The following is a 16,213-nucleotide window of genomic DNA, read 5'->3' as shown; positions in this document are numbered from 1 at the left end:
GCCTGATAGCCGGATGGAAGTGTGTTAGTGCCTCGTTTTGTCTTGCTGGCAGCAAATATGAGGCACCGTTGGCTCGTTTCCAGTAGGGAATTTAACACTCAAACACTGCTGATATCTGCGAGTAGCCAAGATGGGATTGGCCCCAGTCTATTGCTGTGCATTTCCACTAAATGCTTCAGCCAATGAGTTCTCACCTAAGGTGATCTTTCTACAGCGCGGAGGCTCCAGGGCTTGATTGCCATCCCACACTGCCGAAATTATTATGTCCAGCTCTGCTGATTGACCGCTACTCTCAGACCAGCCCCCAATTTCTCACTATTCGGACCTATGATGCAGCAATGAATTGCAGCAAGAAAAAATATTTGGAGAAATAACAGAGTTCTGAGCAGCTAATGATAAAGCTAATCTGGAGAAACTGAGATCAGAGGAGGGACAGGGAAATATGATTATGGAGCCACTCCAAACTCGTGTTTTATTGCAGGCAAGGGCAGTGTGTCCCATTTTGCCACCTGAGGCAAAACAGGAAGGTGTCACCCCATTGTCACATAGCTGTCAACTTTCCCCTTTTCTTGTGAGGAATCCTATTTAGAATAAGGGAATTTCCATTTTAAAAAGGGGAACGTTGACAGCTATGCTGTCACCACCACAGCCTGCCTTACCCGGTGTTATGTACTGAGTTGAATAGGATCCAAAATGCAGCAGTCTGATTGGTCCTAGAACAATAGGATTCAGAATGCAGCAGTCTGATTGGTCCACAGCAGCCACATAATCCAGCTCCAGGTGGAAGTGAATCCGCGACCTGATTGGCCTACAGGAGAATTCCGGAATTAGCCAATCACATGGGGACCATTGTGTAAATAATGTATATAAAGCAGACATTCTGGGGGAACTTCCATTCCTCCTCACCACTATGTGCTGAATAAAGAGCATGAAATCCACTCTCGACTCCAAGTATATTTCACCCAGGTTGTGGGAAGGCATCTGCAAAGAAGCAGCAATGGTGTGTCCTGCCAAAATCTCATGAGATATTGTGCGTCACTCTATGAGATCTCATGAGATTTTGGCAAGATTTTGGTAAGTGGTGGAGCGTGTGGGCAGGGAGCCCAAGGCACACCATCTCTTGGGCTTCTGCCTCCTGAGGCAGCTGCCTCAGCCACCTCATGGTTGGGCTTGGGCCGGTCCTGATTCTGCAAGAATCAATTCCCATTGGTGGCTTCCCAACTGGAAAGCTCTCCCCAGAGAGATGCACCTCGCACCATCACTATCAGCCTTCAGACACTGGGTGAAGGTATTCCTATTCACCCAAGCATTCCCCTCTTAATTGGTGTTCATCTTTTATTTGGGTGTGATAGAATGTTCTATCTTCTCTTCCAAGTCTGTTTCTTGAAACAAGCTGCAATAAACCCAGATGCCAACTTTGCTGCCACATACACCCAGGCAACACCATCACTGGACCCAACCACATCAAACATACCATCTCAGGCCTATTTAACTGCTTATCTTCTACCATTGTATATGCCATCAAATGCCAGCAGTGCCCTTCAGCTCTCTATATTGGACAAACAGGCCAAACCTTACACCAAAGGATAAATAGACATAAATCTGACATCAGGAATCACAAGACAGAGAAGCCAGTAGGAGAACACTTCAATCTCCCAGGACATTCAATACAGGATTTCAAAGTAGCTGTCTTATTACAAAAGAATTTCAGAAACAGACTTGAAAGAGAAGTTGCTGAATTACAACTTATCACTGGACTGAAAACGATGGAGAGACCTGGTCTTAATAGAGATATTGGATCCCTGTCTCATTACATATGCCAATCATCTGCATACTATCCCTTGCTTTTTCCTGCAGGGCTAATTGCAGTCGTTAACAGTCATCAACAGGTTTACCATACCCACTGAGTCAATCACCCATTTCCTACTACCCTCCTGAGAAAAACCCCACCCCACCCTCCCACTATATATAACGGTCTGGTGACTGCTGTTTCAGTGTATCTGAAGAAGTGTGCATGCAGACATAAGCTTATACCAAGAACAAACTTAGTTGGTTTCTAAGGTGCTACTGGACTTTTTTTTATTTTTTAAAATATCTTAAATTTGGTAATTATGCTTTTGAAAAGGAAAAAGGAAATTACAAGTCGCTTCAAGACAATGTTTTATAGTAAGTGGGATATAAATAAAATAAATAAAATAATGATTTATGATTTTTGGAGGTTTGTGCTTATTAGGGTTATCATGCAGAATGGCGTCAGGAGCGGAATAATAACATGCATTGGATTTGTAACGGATCCAGGATTTGGATCAGCGTTGCAAAAGTTATGTCTCCAGTTTTCTGGATCAATCTCAAGCATGCCCAGGAAATGGAAAATATATGTGGATGCACAAAGGGCAAGTTTCACAAACCCATAATTTGATGACAGGCAGGATAGACTGACTAGACAGCAGGAGTGCTTGAGCAGAAGCTGTATCCAATTATGTGGGAATAATTGGATGTGGTGGAAAGCAGTGCATTTTGGGAAATGGTATCAGCCTGCCCTTTGCAAGTTGGCAAAAAAAGAGAAAGAAAATCATTACAAGTTTTACTGCTAACAACCCGAGTTTAATGGTTTAAGAAATGTCTAGTAAACAGGCCCAATATTATAAATGTTTCCAGGAATTCTGACCGTCACAAGTCAACTAATCTATGGAGGTGCCTCTCCCGTGAAGCTTCAATGGTTTTGTGGTGACCATAAACAATTCCAGCCCCACTCTTGCCTGTTTATGACATCTCCCAAGCCTTGGTTAAATGATTTCCACGGAGAGAGAACATAGTTCATCTGCTGTCCTGTTCCGTAAGAAGAAAGTAATAGTGTGCTGTTGTTGTTTAAAGCTAGCAAGCACGCAAACCCCAGGGATGAGGAAGTTGTAAATAAGTTGGTCTGAATCAGTCTTGCCCATAGCCTGCCTTTTGCGTGTCGAGACCCCGAAGCCACCCCCTCATTGATGAATAAGACACAAGGACATGGATATTAGGTTAATGGGTATTGGGCAAATTTAGGCCATGACTTTATTGGTTACAGAATGTGAGTGGTATTGGCTTAGGCATTGGAATTTTTTAAAAAAATGTTTTATTAGCAATTTCAATATAACAACATATCAAAACATATCATATTCATTATTTTTTTCCCTTTCCCCCCCACCCCCTCCTTTTCTTTACATGTCCATCATATGTTTGATCTGGTTTTGTACATTTTTGCTATCTGTACTGGTCTTAAATACCATCTATACATCATTTTCATATAGTTTTCTTTCAAAAAAGAACAGTCTGTAAATTTTAAATCTGTTTTCCACAATTTTTCCCAATCCTCAAATTGTATGTTATGTCCTATATCTTGTTTCCATTGGATCATGACCGGTTTTACCTCCTCATCTTTTGTTTCCCATTCTAACAGGATACCATATGCACCCTTCAGCAACTTTACTTCTCCTTCTATAACTTCCTTTTGAAATCTAGAAGTAGTATAACCTAATCCTGGCTTAGGCATTGGAATTGACCCGACTACATTGGACTCCTGCCCATCATGCTCCTGTAAGAGTAAACCACCGGAAGGGGGAGCCCCGTTGATGCAAACCAACTCGAGATCCCCCCTAGGTTCCCAACGGGGTCGTGGCATGGTCCTAGCACCCGCCCCAGGCTTCGGACAAGATCCACACCCCCAGATTCCTTTAACGGAATACCCTTAAGCTTGGAGGGGCAGGTGATGGCCACACCTCACCTCCCCCATCATAAGGTCAACCAATGCCTAACCATAAAACCTTACAAAGTTGTGACGATTGCTATGAGGTAGGTGAAAACCCTACCAAGTGAGAAAATTCCTACCAGGCCCCTCAACGGTGACCAACCGTGCTCCATAGCAAGGCCAATGTCAAAACCTGAAAATAAGGAGGGTGGGTGGGAGATTGAGGAAGCGAGCCAAGAGGAAGCTCTCCTGCTCGTGTTTCAATTTAAATGGGGCCCAGCCATGACCCCCCCCCCAGCCAGCAGATTGGCTGGCTGGACAATGACGTGGCTGGGAACCTCTGGGTGACGCGGGACTTCGTCCCCTGCCCCCAGAGGGGAGTGGGTGGCCACGTGGTCCACCACAATTCCTCCCCACTGGGAAGTGGAACGGATTAACTGTTTCATGCTGTTACCTCTAAAATGGTCAGTGTAGGAGATGGCTCGGGAAGGGAGGAAACAAATAGCAAGTGGCCTCAAACAGGGTTAGGGTAGTGAGGCAGCATCACTGGGTGTGCAGCCAAGAAGGGTGCCTTCTGAAAGCCCAGTAAGTGCTTTCCCAAAGCTGGGCACACACTTACTGGGCTATGAAGGAAAGGTAGGAGGGCTCTAGGAACCTGTCAGAGCCTTGTGCCTTCTTCCCAAAGCCTGGTTTGGGCACTGCGAGTGCTGAGGGGAGGCAGCAACTGGCTTCACACAGGGCAGTATATTACCAAGGTCTGTGTGATGGCCTAGGGACTCGGGCTCAGGCTCGGAACCAGAGGTGTCTCAGTCCGCACCGGATCCTCTGCCTCAGGCGGCAACTGAACCGAGTCTGGGGCCTGATCCTGAAGAGTCCCAGTCTGCACAGGTTCCCCTGCAACAAGCACCAGCTGGGCCGAGTCAGGGGCCGGAGCCTGCCCTGGCTCCAGATACAGGGATTACCTTATTGCCTTCAGCTGCGCCATCACTTACACCTGCTCCACTACCGGTTTGGTCAGGGGAGGCTGCAGCGGCCTCTGGGTCTAGTAACCCACCGACGTCTCCCGAGCTGCAGAGACTAAGGTCTGACAGAAGGAGAGACCTGAGTACTCGCAGGAGGAGTGCTCACCTTCGGGAGAAACAGGGAGGTGAGTCGCCAGGGGATCAGGACCGGCCACTACCCCAACAAAGATAAAAGGCTGTCAGACCCCGCCCCAGGTTGCAGGAGCAACATTGCTGCTCGCTGGTACCCGCCTGTTACCCTGTGTCTGACCTAGCCTGGTTTCCTGCCTTGGCCTGTTGGACTGACTCTTTGTGGAACCCTTGGATTTGGGACTTGACCTGGACTGCGTTGCTCGCGTAAACCCCCAAACCCAGCACAGTCTGCCCCTGTTCTAAGGCAAGGTGATGTTACACCTCAGCTCTCCCTCTGGTGTAACCAGATTGCATACCCTCCAACATTATTCTGATGAAAATAGGGATGTCCTATTCAATTATTTATTTATTTTCAATCAATCAATCAATCTTTATTACGGTCCAGAGACCCAACAAATCATTACAAATAAATACACAATTCATATTTATTTATTTATTTATTTATTTATTATTATTATTATTATTATTATTATTATTATTATTATTATTATACCCCACCCATTTGTCTGGGTTTCCCCAGCCACTCAGGATGGTTTATGGTGCAGATAAAAACATAGTAAAACATCAAACATTAACAATTTCCCTATATAGGAACTGCCTTCAGATGCCTTCTAAAGCTTGTATAGTTACTTATCTCCATTGCTCGTGGGTCGCCTAACTCCATACCCTCCAACATTTCTCCAATGAAAATAGGGATGTCCTAAGGAAAAGCAGGACATTCCAGGATGAAATCAGAAACCAGGACAGCTTCTGTAAATCCAGGACTGTCCCTGGAAAATAGGGACACTTGGAGGGTCTGAGATTGAAGGGCTGATAATAGAGACATTTTGGGTAGAAAATACACACTATGCTTTTAGAGCATATTTGAAGCATGTTTGCCCTCTCAAAGAATACTGGGCCGTGCCGTTTACCCCTCACAGAGTTACAATTCCCAGCAATCCTTTGCCAACTACAGCATTCAGGATTCTTTGAGAGAAAGAATGTGCTTTGAATGTGTTTTAAAGGTAGGTCCACAGCCTGAGAGGGGAAAGCCAAGCGGTAGCTGGTCCCAGCTGTGCGAAGGGACTGACTGCTTCACGTCTCCCTTTGAAGAAGAGGGGAGAAAGCTTACCAAGTCAAATGCAGCTCAGATGCTTCACAAACTATCTCCATCCCAGCTTTTCTAAATCTCAAGGGGGCAGGTGAAAGCGAAGAGGTGGGGCCCCATACATGACAGGTAGGCTGGATCAGGTCCACCTAACTCAGTGCTCTCAATGTAGCCAACCAGACACCCATGGGAAATCTGCAAGCACAACAGCACCCACACAACTGGTATTCAAAAGCATACTCCCTCCATCAGTGGAAGTAGAACATAGCCATTGTGACTTATCCTCCATGAATTGCTCTGAAACCCTTTTAAAGACATCCAAGTTGGCAGACATTGCGGTAGCAAATTACTATATTATTTACTGTATAAATTATTAGGCCAGACTTTTGTGTTGCAGCTTCTTCAGAACTGGGAATTGTGCTTCTTTCATCCTCCACAATTTTAAAAGCATCAGAGAGTTGGCAGCTCTTAAGGACACTTTTGGAGAGATCCAACCCATCACCTTCCTGCTGTTAGAAACCTTTCAACTGTGTTATTTGCTGGTGGTCGTACAAAGCATCAGCCAGGTTATGGAAGGAAGCAGGACACATTAGGGTGACTTAGGGGAACGGAACTGGAGACGGAAAGATCAGAAGGAGGAATTTGTTGGAAAGACTTACAGGAATATTTGTGTGAAGTCAGTTGATTTGGTATTTAATTTGCTGCTGTTACTGTGTGTGGAAAGCCACTCCCAGCATTAGGAGGGGGGTTGGGCTCACGCCCCACCATCGTTCGTGCGGGGCTGGCTGCGGCCCTGCGCGACTAGGGGAATCCTCGGGCCGCGTCATACCCCGGGCCAGCCAATCAGGCCTGGGTCATTTAAGGTCTGCGCGGCCCGAGAACGCCCCTTTCCATCCACGCTCCAGCTGCAGTTTCCCACCCACCCACCCTCTAGGTTTCCCCTCGGACTTTACTATGGACCTCGGTTGGTCGCCGCAAGGGGCCTGGTAGGAGTTTTTCCACTTGGCTAATAGGCATTGTTTTGGAGCCATTTGGTTTTTTCGCCTACCTCGTAGCAAAATGTCACAACGCCTTTGGTTTTGGCAGTTAGGCATTGGTAGGGGTATTATTATGCTGATGAGTTGGGGGGAGGAGCACCATCACCTCCCCCAAATATCTAGGGGTAGTTCCGATAAAGGATTCCGGGGGGGCATTGCCTCATCCGAAACCTATGGAGGCTCGGGCCTAAAGCGCGCTCCCGAGTGGTGACCCCTCGGGGAGCGCCTAGGGATGTGCATACCCCTGTTGGTATTTACCCCTTCCAGTTTTATCCCGGATAGTCGGATAGGACCAATGGCTAATAATAATAATAATAATAATTTATTATTTGTACCCCGCCCATCTGGCTGGGTTTCCCCAGCCACTCTGGGCGGCTTCCACAGAAACCAAAAAACACTAAAATATCATACATTAAAAGCTTCCCTGAATAGGGCCGCCTTAAGATGTTTTCTGAATGTCAGGTAGTTGTCCATCACCTTGACATCCGATGGGAGGGCATTCCACAGGGCGGGCGCCACCACCGAAAAGGCCCTCTGCCTGGTTCCCTGTAGCTTCGCTTCTCGCAATGAGGGAACCGCCAGAAGGCCCTCGGCGCTGGACCTCAGTGTCCGGGCAGAACGATGGGGGTGGAGACGCTCCTTCAGGTATACTGGGCCGAAGCCGTTTAGGGCTTTAAAGGTCAACACCAACACTTTGAATTGTGCTCGGAAACGTACTGGGAGCCAATGTAGGTCTTTCAAGACCGGTGTTATGTGGTCTCGGCGGCCGCCCCCAGTCACCAGTCTAGCTGCCGCATTCTGGATTAGTTGTAGTTTCCGAGTCACCTTCAAAGGTAGCCCCACGTAGAGCGCATTGCAGTAGTCCAAGCGGGAGATAACTAGAGCATGCACCACTCTGGCCAGACAGTCAGCGGGCAGGTAGGGTCTCAGCCTGCGTACCAGGTGGAGTTGGTAGACAGCTGCCTTGGATACAGAATTGACCTGCGCCTCCATGGACAGCTGTGAGTCCAAAATGACTCCCAGGCTACGCACCTGGTCCTTCAGGGGCACAGTTACCCCATTCAGGACCAGGGAGTTCTCCACACCAGCCCGCCCCCTGTCCCCCAAAAACAGTACTTCTGTCTTGTCAGGATTCAACTTCAATCCATTAGCCGCCATCCATCCTCCAACCGCCTCCAGGCACTCACACAGGACCTTCACCGCCTTCACTGGTTCTGATTTGAAAGAAAGGTAGAGCTGGGTATCATCTGCATATTGATGGACACCCAGTCCAAAGCCAATACCGCTCTTACCTGTAACCAATAAAGTTGTGGCCATTTTTCGCCCATTAACCTTAAATTCTGGTGTCCTGTGTCTTTATTTCATTCAAATGGGGGGGGTGGGAATCGCCACACAACCCATTGCTGAGATGTGCTTCCTTAAAAAGTTACAGGTAGGTAGCCATGTTGGTCTGCCGTAGTTGAAACAAAATTAAAAAATTCCTTCCAGTAGCACTTTAGAGACCAACTAAGTTTGTTATTGGTATGAACTTCTGTGTGCTTGAAGAAATGTGCATGCACACAAAAGCTCATACCAATAACAAACTTAGTTGGTCTCTAAGGTGCTACTGGAAGGAATTTTTTTATTCTGTTTCTTCCTTTAAAAGGTAAAGGTAATGGACCCCTGGATGGTTAAATCCAGTCAAAGGAGACTATGGGATGCAGCGCTCATCTCACTTCATGCCGAGGGAACTGGCGTTTGTCTTTCCAGGTCATGTGGCCACCATGACTAAACCACTTCTGGTGCAACAGAACACCGTAGCTCAAAGAAACGCTGTTTACCTTCCCGCCATAGTGGTACCTATTTATCTACTTGAACTAGTGTGCTTTTGAACTGCTAGGTTGGCAGGAACTGGGACAGAGCAATGGGAGCTCACCCTGTTGCACAGATTTGAACCACCAAACATCTGATCGGCAAGCCCAAGAGGCTCAGTGGTTTAGACCACAGCACCACCTGCACTTCCTTTATAAGAGCATGGCTACCCTACAAATCTAAACCAGCTTTAAACTTTTCACAACACCCAACCTAGAAACCCTGGAAACTGTAATTCTAGGGAGAGGGGCAGGGGTCTGAGCAACCTCACAGAGCAATGGTTTCCACCATTATTTGATGTGTGCTGTGATAATTAAACTCATTTCAAAGAAGTTTAAGGTTCTAGTGAAGATATGGCTACACATTGGTTGAAATGCAAAAGATCTTGATTGCATTCAGTGTTTGAGTTTCCTTCAGAGTCAAGCACAAGTTAATATCAGTGGTGTTTGCTTTATTGAAAAACACATACTGAGGGTTTCAGAAATGCTATAACTTGGATTTGTTTGTTCAATCAATTTCAATCCTCTGGGGCAGAGGTTATTGGCTAATGGGATCACGGGCTATAGAGACCAATCATTAAACTTCACACACAAAGAAGACAGCTTTATAGAGGGGAAGGAATAAAATGGAGTTCAAGGAGAGCCCAGGTTATAATTTTTATTTTTATTTTAAAAGATGAATGAACCAGCAATTGTGAATCAGGAATCACTGATATTGTGAAGTGTTAACTTGCACCACAGCAGCCCAAAGGGATCCTACTGGCTATTTACAGTAGATAAGAAGATCAAATGCTTATGCCAGTTAACATGGGAGCAACGGTGGAGTAAATGGACCATAAACTTTTCAGGATGTTTAATTTAGTCCAATCCTGCACCCAAGGTTTTGCCTTTGGAATGCATGTGTTCTATAGTTGGGAATTTCATATTCCCCACCACTCTGCAATTTCCATCACAGGTTTATCTCTATTTTAGAGAATGAGGTGATGTACTGAGAGCACCAACAACATATGGGCGCTGAGTACTTTGTGAGGTTTGGGAACCCAGGAAATATCTGAGTCGGGTTGACATGGCAGATTCCTCTGGATTAGGGCTAAAGAGAGAAGTGTTGAGTTTTTATTTTTCTATGCTGGTTAGTGATTTATAATATCTTTATGTATTCATAAATATCGTAGGGTTGCCAATTGTTGAGCTTTTTAAGTAAGCCTGGTTAGCAGCAATTGATAGGCTGGTCAATGGTCAACAATGTATTTGTCTAATCCTCTATTTAAAAACAACAACAACAACTCAGAAGCTAACCGTTTTTTTGTGGTGCAAAAACCTAATTCCTTAGAAGCAACTTTTTCTTCTTCTGCCAAGTATGGAAAATAGACAAGCACAGAAGCATATAATATTTGCAATACGGAAAAGACTTTTATACAAGTCAAACTTCAAACTGTGTTTTCTTTTATGAAGCCGGTAAAAGGGAAACCATTAATGCAAAAAGTCTCAAAGTGCTGTCTAGTGTCTCTTAGGCAAATACATTTTTGTGAGCTTTGACATTCCTGTCTATCTCCCTATTTGATCAACCATTCCTTAAAGAAAGAGGAGAATCGTGCCTTTCCTTTTTTTCCTTCCAGCTTCCTTTTTTATTTTATTTTATTGCAGTTGTAGTTTGCCACTGTTATTAAATTCTAGAATATAATTCATGATGCTCTTGATGAGGACACAACTTTCCATGGTAAAAATTGTACTCAATGGGGTTGCTTTATTGCTTATTTTAATAGGTCGGTTATATTTTAATATTTGAATGGGAGTGCCCTTTGGTGTATTCCAGTTGCGTGATGTGATTATGGGTATATAGGTTTCAATGGTTATAGAACCATTTTTATACTTCTAAGTTGCTGAAATGTCAATTTTGACATTAGCAGTATTTAAATTAAAATAAGTTTGTTTAGTTTCTGGTTTGTGTTTGTACGTATTGCAATTATCAATAAAAAATTTTTGAAAAAAGATGATGATGATGACATCTGTCCTCTCTCATCCAGGTCAACGCTTTCATCTCCTTCGTTTTCCCAATGGTCGTCATCTCCGTCTTGAACACCATAATTGCCAACCAGCTCATCATCATGTTCAAGCAAGCCGCACAAGAAAACCAGGTGTGCACTATTGGAGGCCAGCAAACAATGCTCAGCATGTCCATGGAGCCTGGCCGTGTACAAGCCCTGAAGCATGGCGTCCGAGTCTTACGTAAGTTCCTCTTTCTCTTTAAGCCCTCTTCCTAGATTCCTGCATATCTTGACAGACTTTCTTTTGCTGAGGTCTGGCACTTGAGACTTGGAAGTTACCGGCTATTAGCCTTCTCAAAACAAACTTCCAGAATGCCCACCTCACTGATGAAGCATTTTCCAACTCCTGTTTGCTTTACGCTAGCAAAATGGCTGCCCTCATACTTCATGGACTGTGTGTGGATGGCAAAGTTTGTGGAGATACCTTCAAAGTTCCCCTTAATATATTGAGGCCTCCCTCTTAATGATAATAATAATAATTTATTATTTATATCCCGCCCATCTGGCTGAGTTTCCCCAGCCACTCTGGGCGGCTCCCAATTAAGTGTTAAAAACAATACTGTGTTAAATATTAAAAACTTCCCTGAACAGGGCTGCCTTCAGATGTCTTTTCAAGATAGGATAGCTGCTTATTTCCTTCACATCTGAAGGGAGGGTGTTCCACAGGGTGGGCGCCACTACCGAGAAGGCCTGGTTCCCTGTAACTTGGCTTCTTGCAGTGAAGGAACCACCAGAAGGCCCTTGGAGCTGGATCTCAGTGTCCGGGCTGAACGATGGGGGTGGAGACGCTCCTTCAGGTACACAGGACCAAGGCCGTTTAGGGCTTTAAAGGTCAGCACCATAATGTTAATGGTGTAATGAGTAGCTCCTTCTTGGCTCAAATTATATCGGCACTCCACACCTGAGTTCACTGTTAGGGGGATTGCTCAAGTCTTTCAACTACCTCTTATTAAATGGGACATCTTGGATTGGAACATGGGCAGTTGGCAAAGGTTTCATAACATTGGTGTTGCTTAGAAGATGCACTGAAAACTGTGTTACTGTGTACACTGGAGGATGTTGCCACTGTACACCTTCTCCTTGAAATCACATAGACAGATGTTTGTTAAGAAAAGTGATAGCAAACATTTCCTGTGCTGTCCTAGAATGTATGATCCTGGAATCCAGGCAAGGCCAAATGAGTCACTCTTGCCTATAGTCTCTGCAATCCATGATGACTAACCTGGAATACTGTGTTCTACCTCCACTGACTACCACTTGCTGGGATGGGAGAGCATAATAATAATAATAATAATAATAATAATAATAATAATAATAATTTATTATTTATTATTTATACCCCGCCCATCTGGCTGAGTCTCCCCAGCCACTCTGGGCGGCTCCCAATCAAATATTAAAAACAGTACAGCATTAAATATTAAAAGCTTCCCTAAACAGGGCTGCCTTCAGCTGTCTTTTAAAGATAGGATAACTGCTTATTTCCTTCACATCTGGTGGGAGGGTGTTCCACAGGGTGAGCGCCACTACCGAGAAGGCCCTCTGTCTGGTTCCCTGTAACCTCACTTCTCGCAATGAGGGAACCGCCAGAAGGCCCTCGGAGCTGGACCTCAGTGTCCGGGCTGAACAATGGGGGTGGAGACGCTCCTTCAGGTATACAGGACCAAGGCTGTTTAGGGCTTTAAAGTCAGCACCAACACTTTGAATTGTGCTTGGAAACTTACTGGGAGCCAATGCAGATCTCTCAGGACCGGTGTTTTGTGGTCCCGGCAGCCTCTCCCAGTCACCAGTCTAGCTGCCGCATTCTGGATTAATTGCAGTTTCCAAGTCACCTTCAAAGGTAGCATTGCAGTAGTCCAAGTGGGAGATAACCAGAGCAGGCACCACTCTGGTGAGACAGTCTGCGGGCAGGGAGGGTCTCAGCCTGCGTACCACTTATTGCACTCAGGGTCTGCTTGCAAGCTTCCCCTGGTCATCTGGCTGGCCTCTGTGAGAACAAGAGGCTGGACTGGATGGGCAACTGGCCTAATCCAGCAACCTCTTCTCTTGTTCTTATGATTGTCCTACTGCACATTACTATTTGAGCTTCTGCTAAGGTCTCAGTGTGAACTAGTTGTTAATTATCCTCGAATAGATAGCAGTGTTAAGATATTAATCATATCTGGGATTTCTTTTAAAGCTGCTAATCTGTGAATGAACAAAAGGATACTTTAACAACGCAGCAGTCCTAGCTAAACGAGTTCCCAATGCAAATACTGAAAGGGGAAAAACAGCCACCCTGACTTGATATTTTATTAGATTTTACAATATAATTAAAACACAGGTCTATGTGTCATGTTCAACACAGTCATTATTTGATTACTTAAATAGAATCCGCTTCCATTCACACAGTTCCATATACTGTAGCTGCCAATTATATTGTTATTATTGTTAAATCTCATATTTAAACCAAGTTACAACGTAGACAGCAGTAGCAGAAAATTACAGATTTCTCCCTGAAGGCAGCCCTGTTTAGGGAAGTAATGTTTAATGCTGTATTGTGTTTTTAATATTCGGTTGGGAGCTGCCCAGAGTGGTTGGGGAAACCCAGTCAGATGACTGGGGTATAAATTATTATTATTATTATTAGGTTCATGCCATAACCCTAAGATCAACTCTTGAGTTTATCAGAAATACAAATACATCATTATATTTTTTTAAAAACACAATAGAACAAAGGGAGTAACAACAGCAGCAACAACAAAAACCCAAGTCTCAAAATAGCCCAGTAAGAGCTGAGTATGTTCAACAGCTATGGAAAACAGAGTGACAGCTGGAAAAGAAAATGGAACAGGAGGGAGGAAGAGCAGAATGATTTGCTTGGAGGAAACGGCAGGCTAGGACCTTGAACAGGAGCGGGTCCCTATAGGAGGACGGTTGCAATGCATCCTCTGCAAATTCATATTCTTCAAATGAGCTTTGGGTTTGGTGCTTTTGTTGATTCCAAATAGGCTGGGTTCAAATTTCCAGTTCACTTTAACCGAGGGAAATTCAAATGCACATGTAATGCAATGAAATGCAAATTTGAGAAATACTGCAGTTGGTTACCGTATTTTTTGTGTATAAGATGCCCCCATGTATAAGACAACCCCTATTTTTTGAGCCCAAAATTATGAAATAAACATTTTGCAACATTCCGTGTATAAGACAACCCCCAATTTTAAACTTAAAAATATTGGGGGGAAATATAGTCTTATGCACGGAAAAATACAGTATATGAATTTGTAAACTGGGAAATTCCCCTGCATGCAAACACCCCCACACCCATTGTATTCAACACAGAAAGGCCATTTCCCTCCCCCACATCTACTGATAAATGGTTGGGCTGAATTAATGCTCAGCTACATTAGCTGTGACTAAGCTCCATGTGCAAGCTATGGGACTTACTCATCTCATTGGGGCCTGGGCTGACATTCTTTGCCCACTTTCTTATGAGTAAGGCCACCTGAATAAAACAGGAATCACTCCCAAGTAACCATGCAGAGACCCGGATCGTAAATCATTAACATCTCATTTAGCATTTTAGAGCACACCTGAAACAAAATGATCTTAAAATTTCATTCTGTTCTTTCCACACAGAATTGCATGCAGGGAAGGAAGTATATTCTTCCTCTTGTCCCCACCCCCCGCGATAGCTCTCTGTTTTACTTCAAGTAAGACTTACGGCTGACACATTTGAAAGCCTGGAGGGAACATGGATGGCTGGAGAATAGTAAAACTGCCTTCTATTCCTCTGTCGTATACAAAGGAGGCTCAGTCAATCTAAACTCTGTAACGTACAGCAAGCTATTAAAGGAGCAAATTACAGCATTCCTTCTCCCTCCAAAAATCAAAGCACACACACAATGCTATGCAGAATGCATTGAGAAAAAGACATATTGTCTGGGTACTATTGGCATAAGACCACCAAGGTGAAATCATATACTAAATATTCTCATGCTTCTCTGTGAGTATTCACTCATGGGCTAGTTACCCGGAGAAAATGGGGGGAAACTTAATTTTTGTAATCAGCACTGAAAATTACATATTTGCACCTTTGGATAAATGTTCTTTGGCAACAGGATTTCAGCTGGTTAGTGCAGATCTACAAAATGTAGAGAATGAAAGAAAAAGGGAGGAAAAGTTTAAAATGCAGGAGAAGTGCAATAAGTAAGCTGCAAAGTATTTGTGTGAGGAACTATGCTGAGCTCCAGTTTAGCACCAGATACACCACATAGAGGTGTATATGCTAAGCAAGAACTCTTGTGCTAGAATGGGGACAATAATAATAATAATAATAATAATAATAATAATAATAATAATAATAATAATAATTTATACCCCGCCCTTCCCGGTTCAGAAAACCGGGCTCAGGGCAGCTAACAACAAATTTAAAACACTTAATTGATACAACAAAAAACAGCATAAAATACAGTATAAAACGTGAATAACAATAAATTCAGAATTCAAAAAACAATTTAGGGGGAAATCCATCCAATAAACATTAGATGATCACCAGGGCTAGCTGGCTAAATTAGGGCCAGTGAGGAGACCAGGGGAGAATTAGCTGTGGGATCCCAGAGTGGGTAGTCTTCACAAAAAGGGAAGGGGGGAAGGAAGGGGAATAAAAGATCAGGCTAAATTCAAATTGAAAGCCAGGCGGAATAGCTCTGTCTTACAGGCCCTGCAGAAGGAAGTTAAAACCTGCAGGGCCCTGGTCTCATGGGACAGAGCGTTCCACCAGGTCGGAACCATCACTGAGAAGGCCCTGGCGCTGGTGGAGGATAATCTGACTTCCTTAGGGCCCGGGACCTCTAAACTATGATTATTCATGGATGTGAAATAACTTGTGGTCAGGGAACACAGGACTCAACTCTGTGTTGAGTACAGGGTTAAGAAGCCATCAATTTCCATTCTGATCCACGTTCTTGGCAGCCCTGCTTCTATTCTGCTGCAGTTCAGCTTCCACCAAAAACCATGTTATTCCTCTTCCTCTTTGCTGTGTTGAAATTGTGTGTGATTTATTAATTATGTCACAAAAGGGCTGGAAGCAATATACTTGGTTTTCAGACACTTGATCGTCTTGGGTGCCCTTCCTCTGCACACATTCCACCTTGTCAATATCGTTTTTAAATTGTGGTGCCTAGAACTGGACGCAGTACTCCAAGTGTGTTCTAGCCAAGGTAGAATAGAGCAGGACTATGACCTTCCCTTGATGAGGACACTATGCTTCTGTTGATGCAGCCTAGAATAGTATTAGGTTTCTTTGCTGTTGCATCACACTGTTGACTCATATTAAGC

The 16,213-nt window shown here is 44.3% G+C and overlaps 1 protein-coding gene across 2 annotated transcripts in view; it reads left to right on the top strand.

The window, feature by feature from the left end:
• The window catches only part of NTSR1 (neurotensin receptor 1), a 121,248-nt gene that overhangs the window by 85,440 nt on the left and 19,595 nt on the right, over positions 1–16,213 (top strand). For both annotated transcript variants that reach the window (XR_014008595.1, XM_081196508.1), the window contains exon 2: positions 10,877–11,078. Coding sequence is in view for 1 of the 2 variants with exons in the window: in XM_081196508.1 (XP_081052634.1) it covers positions 10,877–11,078 (202 nt within the window). In the remaining variant the exon portion in view is untranslated. The remainder of the gene's footprint in view (positions 1–10,876; positions 11,079–16,213) is intronic.

The sequence above is a fragment of the Podarcis bocagei genome (genome assembly GCF_964188305.1).
Source record: "Podarcis bocagei genome assembly, chromosome: 5".
Lineage (NCBI taxonomy): Eukaryota > Metazoa > Chordata > Lepidosauria > Squamata > Lacertidae > Podarcis > Podarcis bocagei.
The sequence above is the reverse complement of the archived record's forward strand: the minus strand, read 5'-3'. Positions and strand labels throughout refer to the sequence as shown.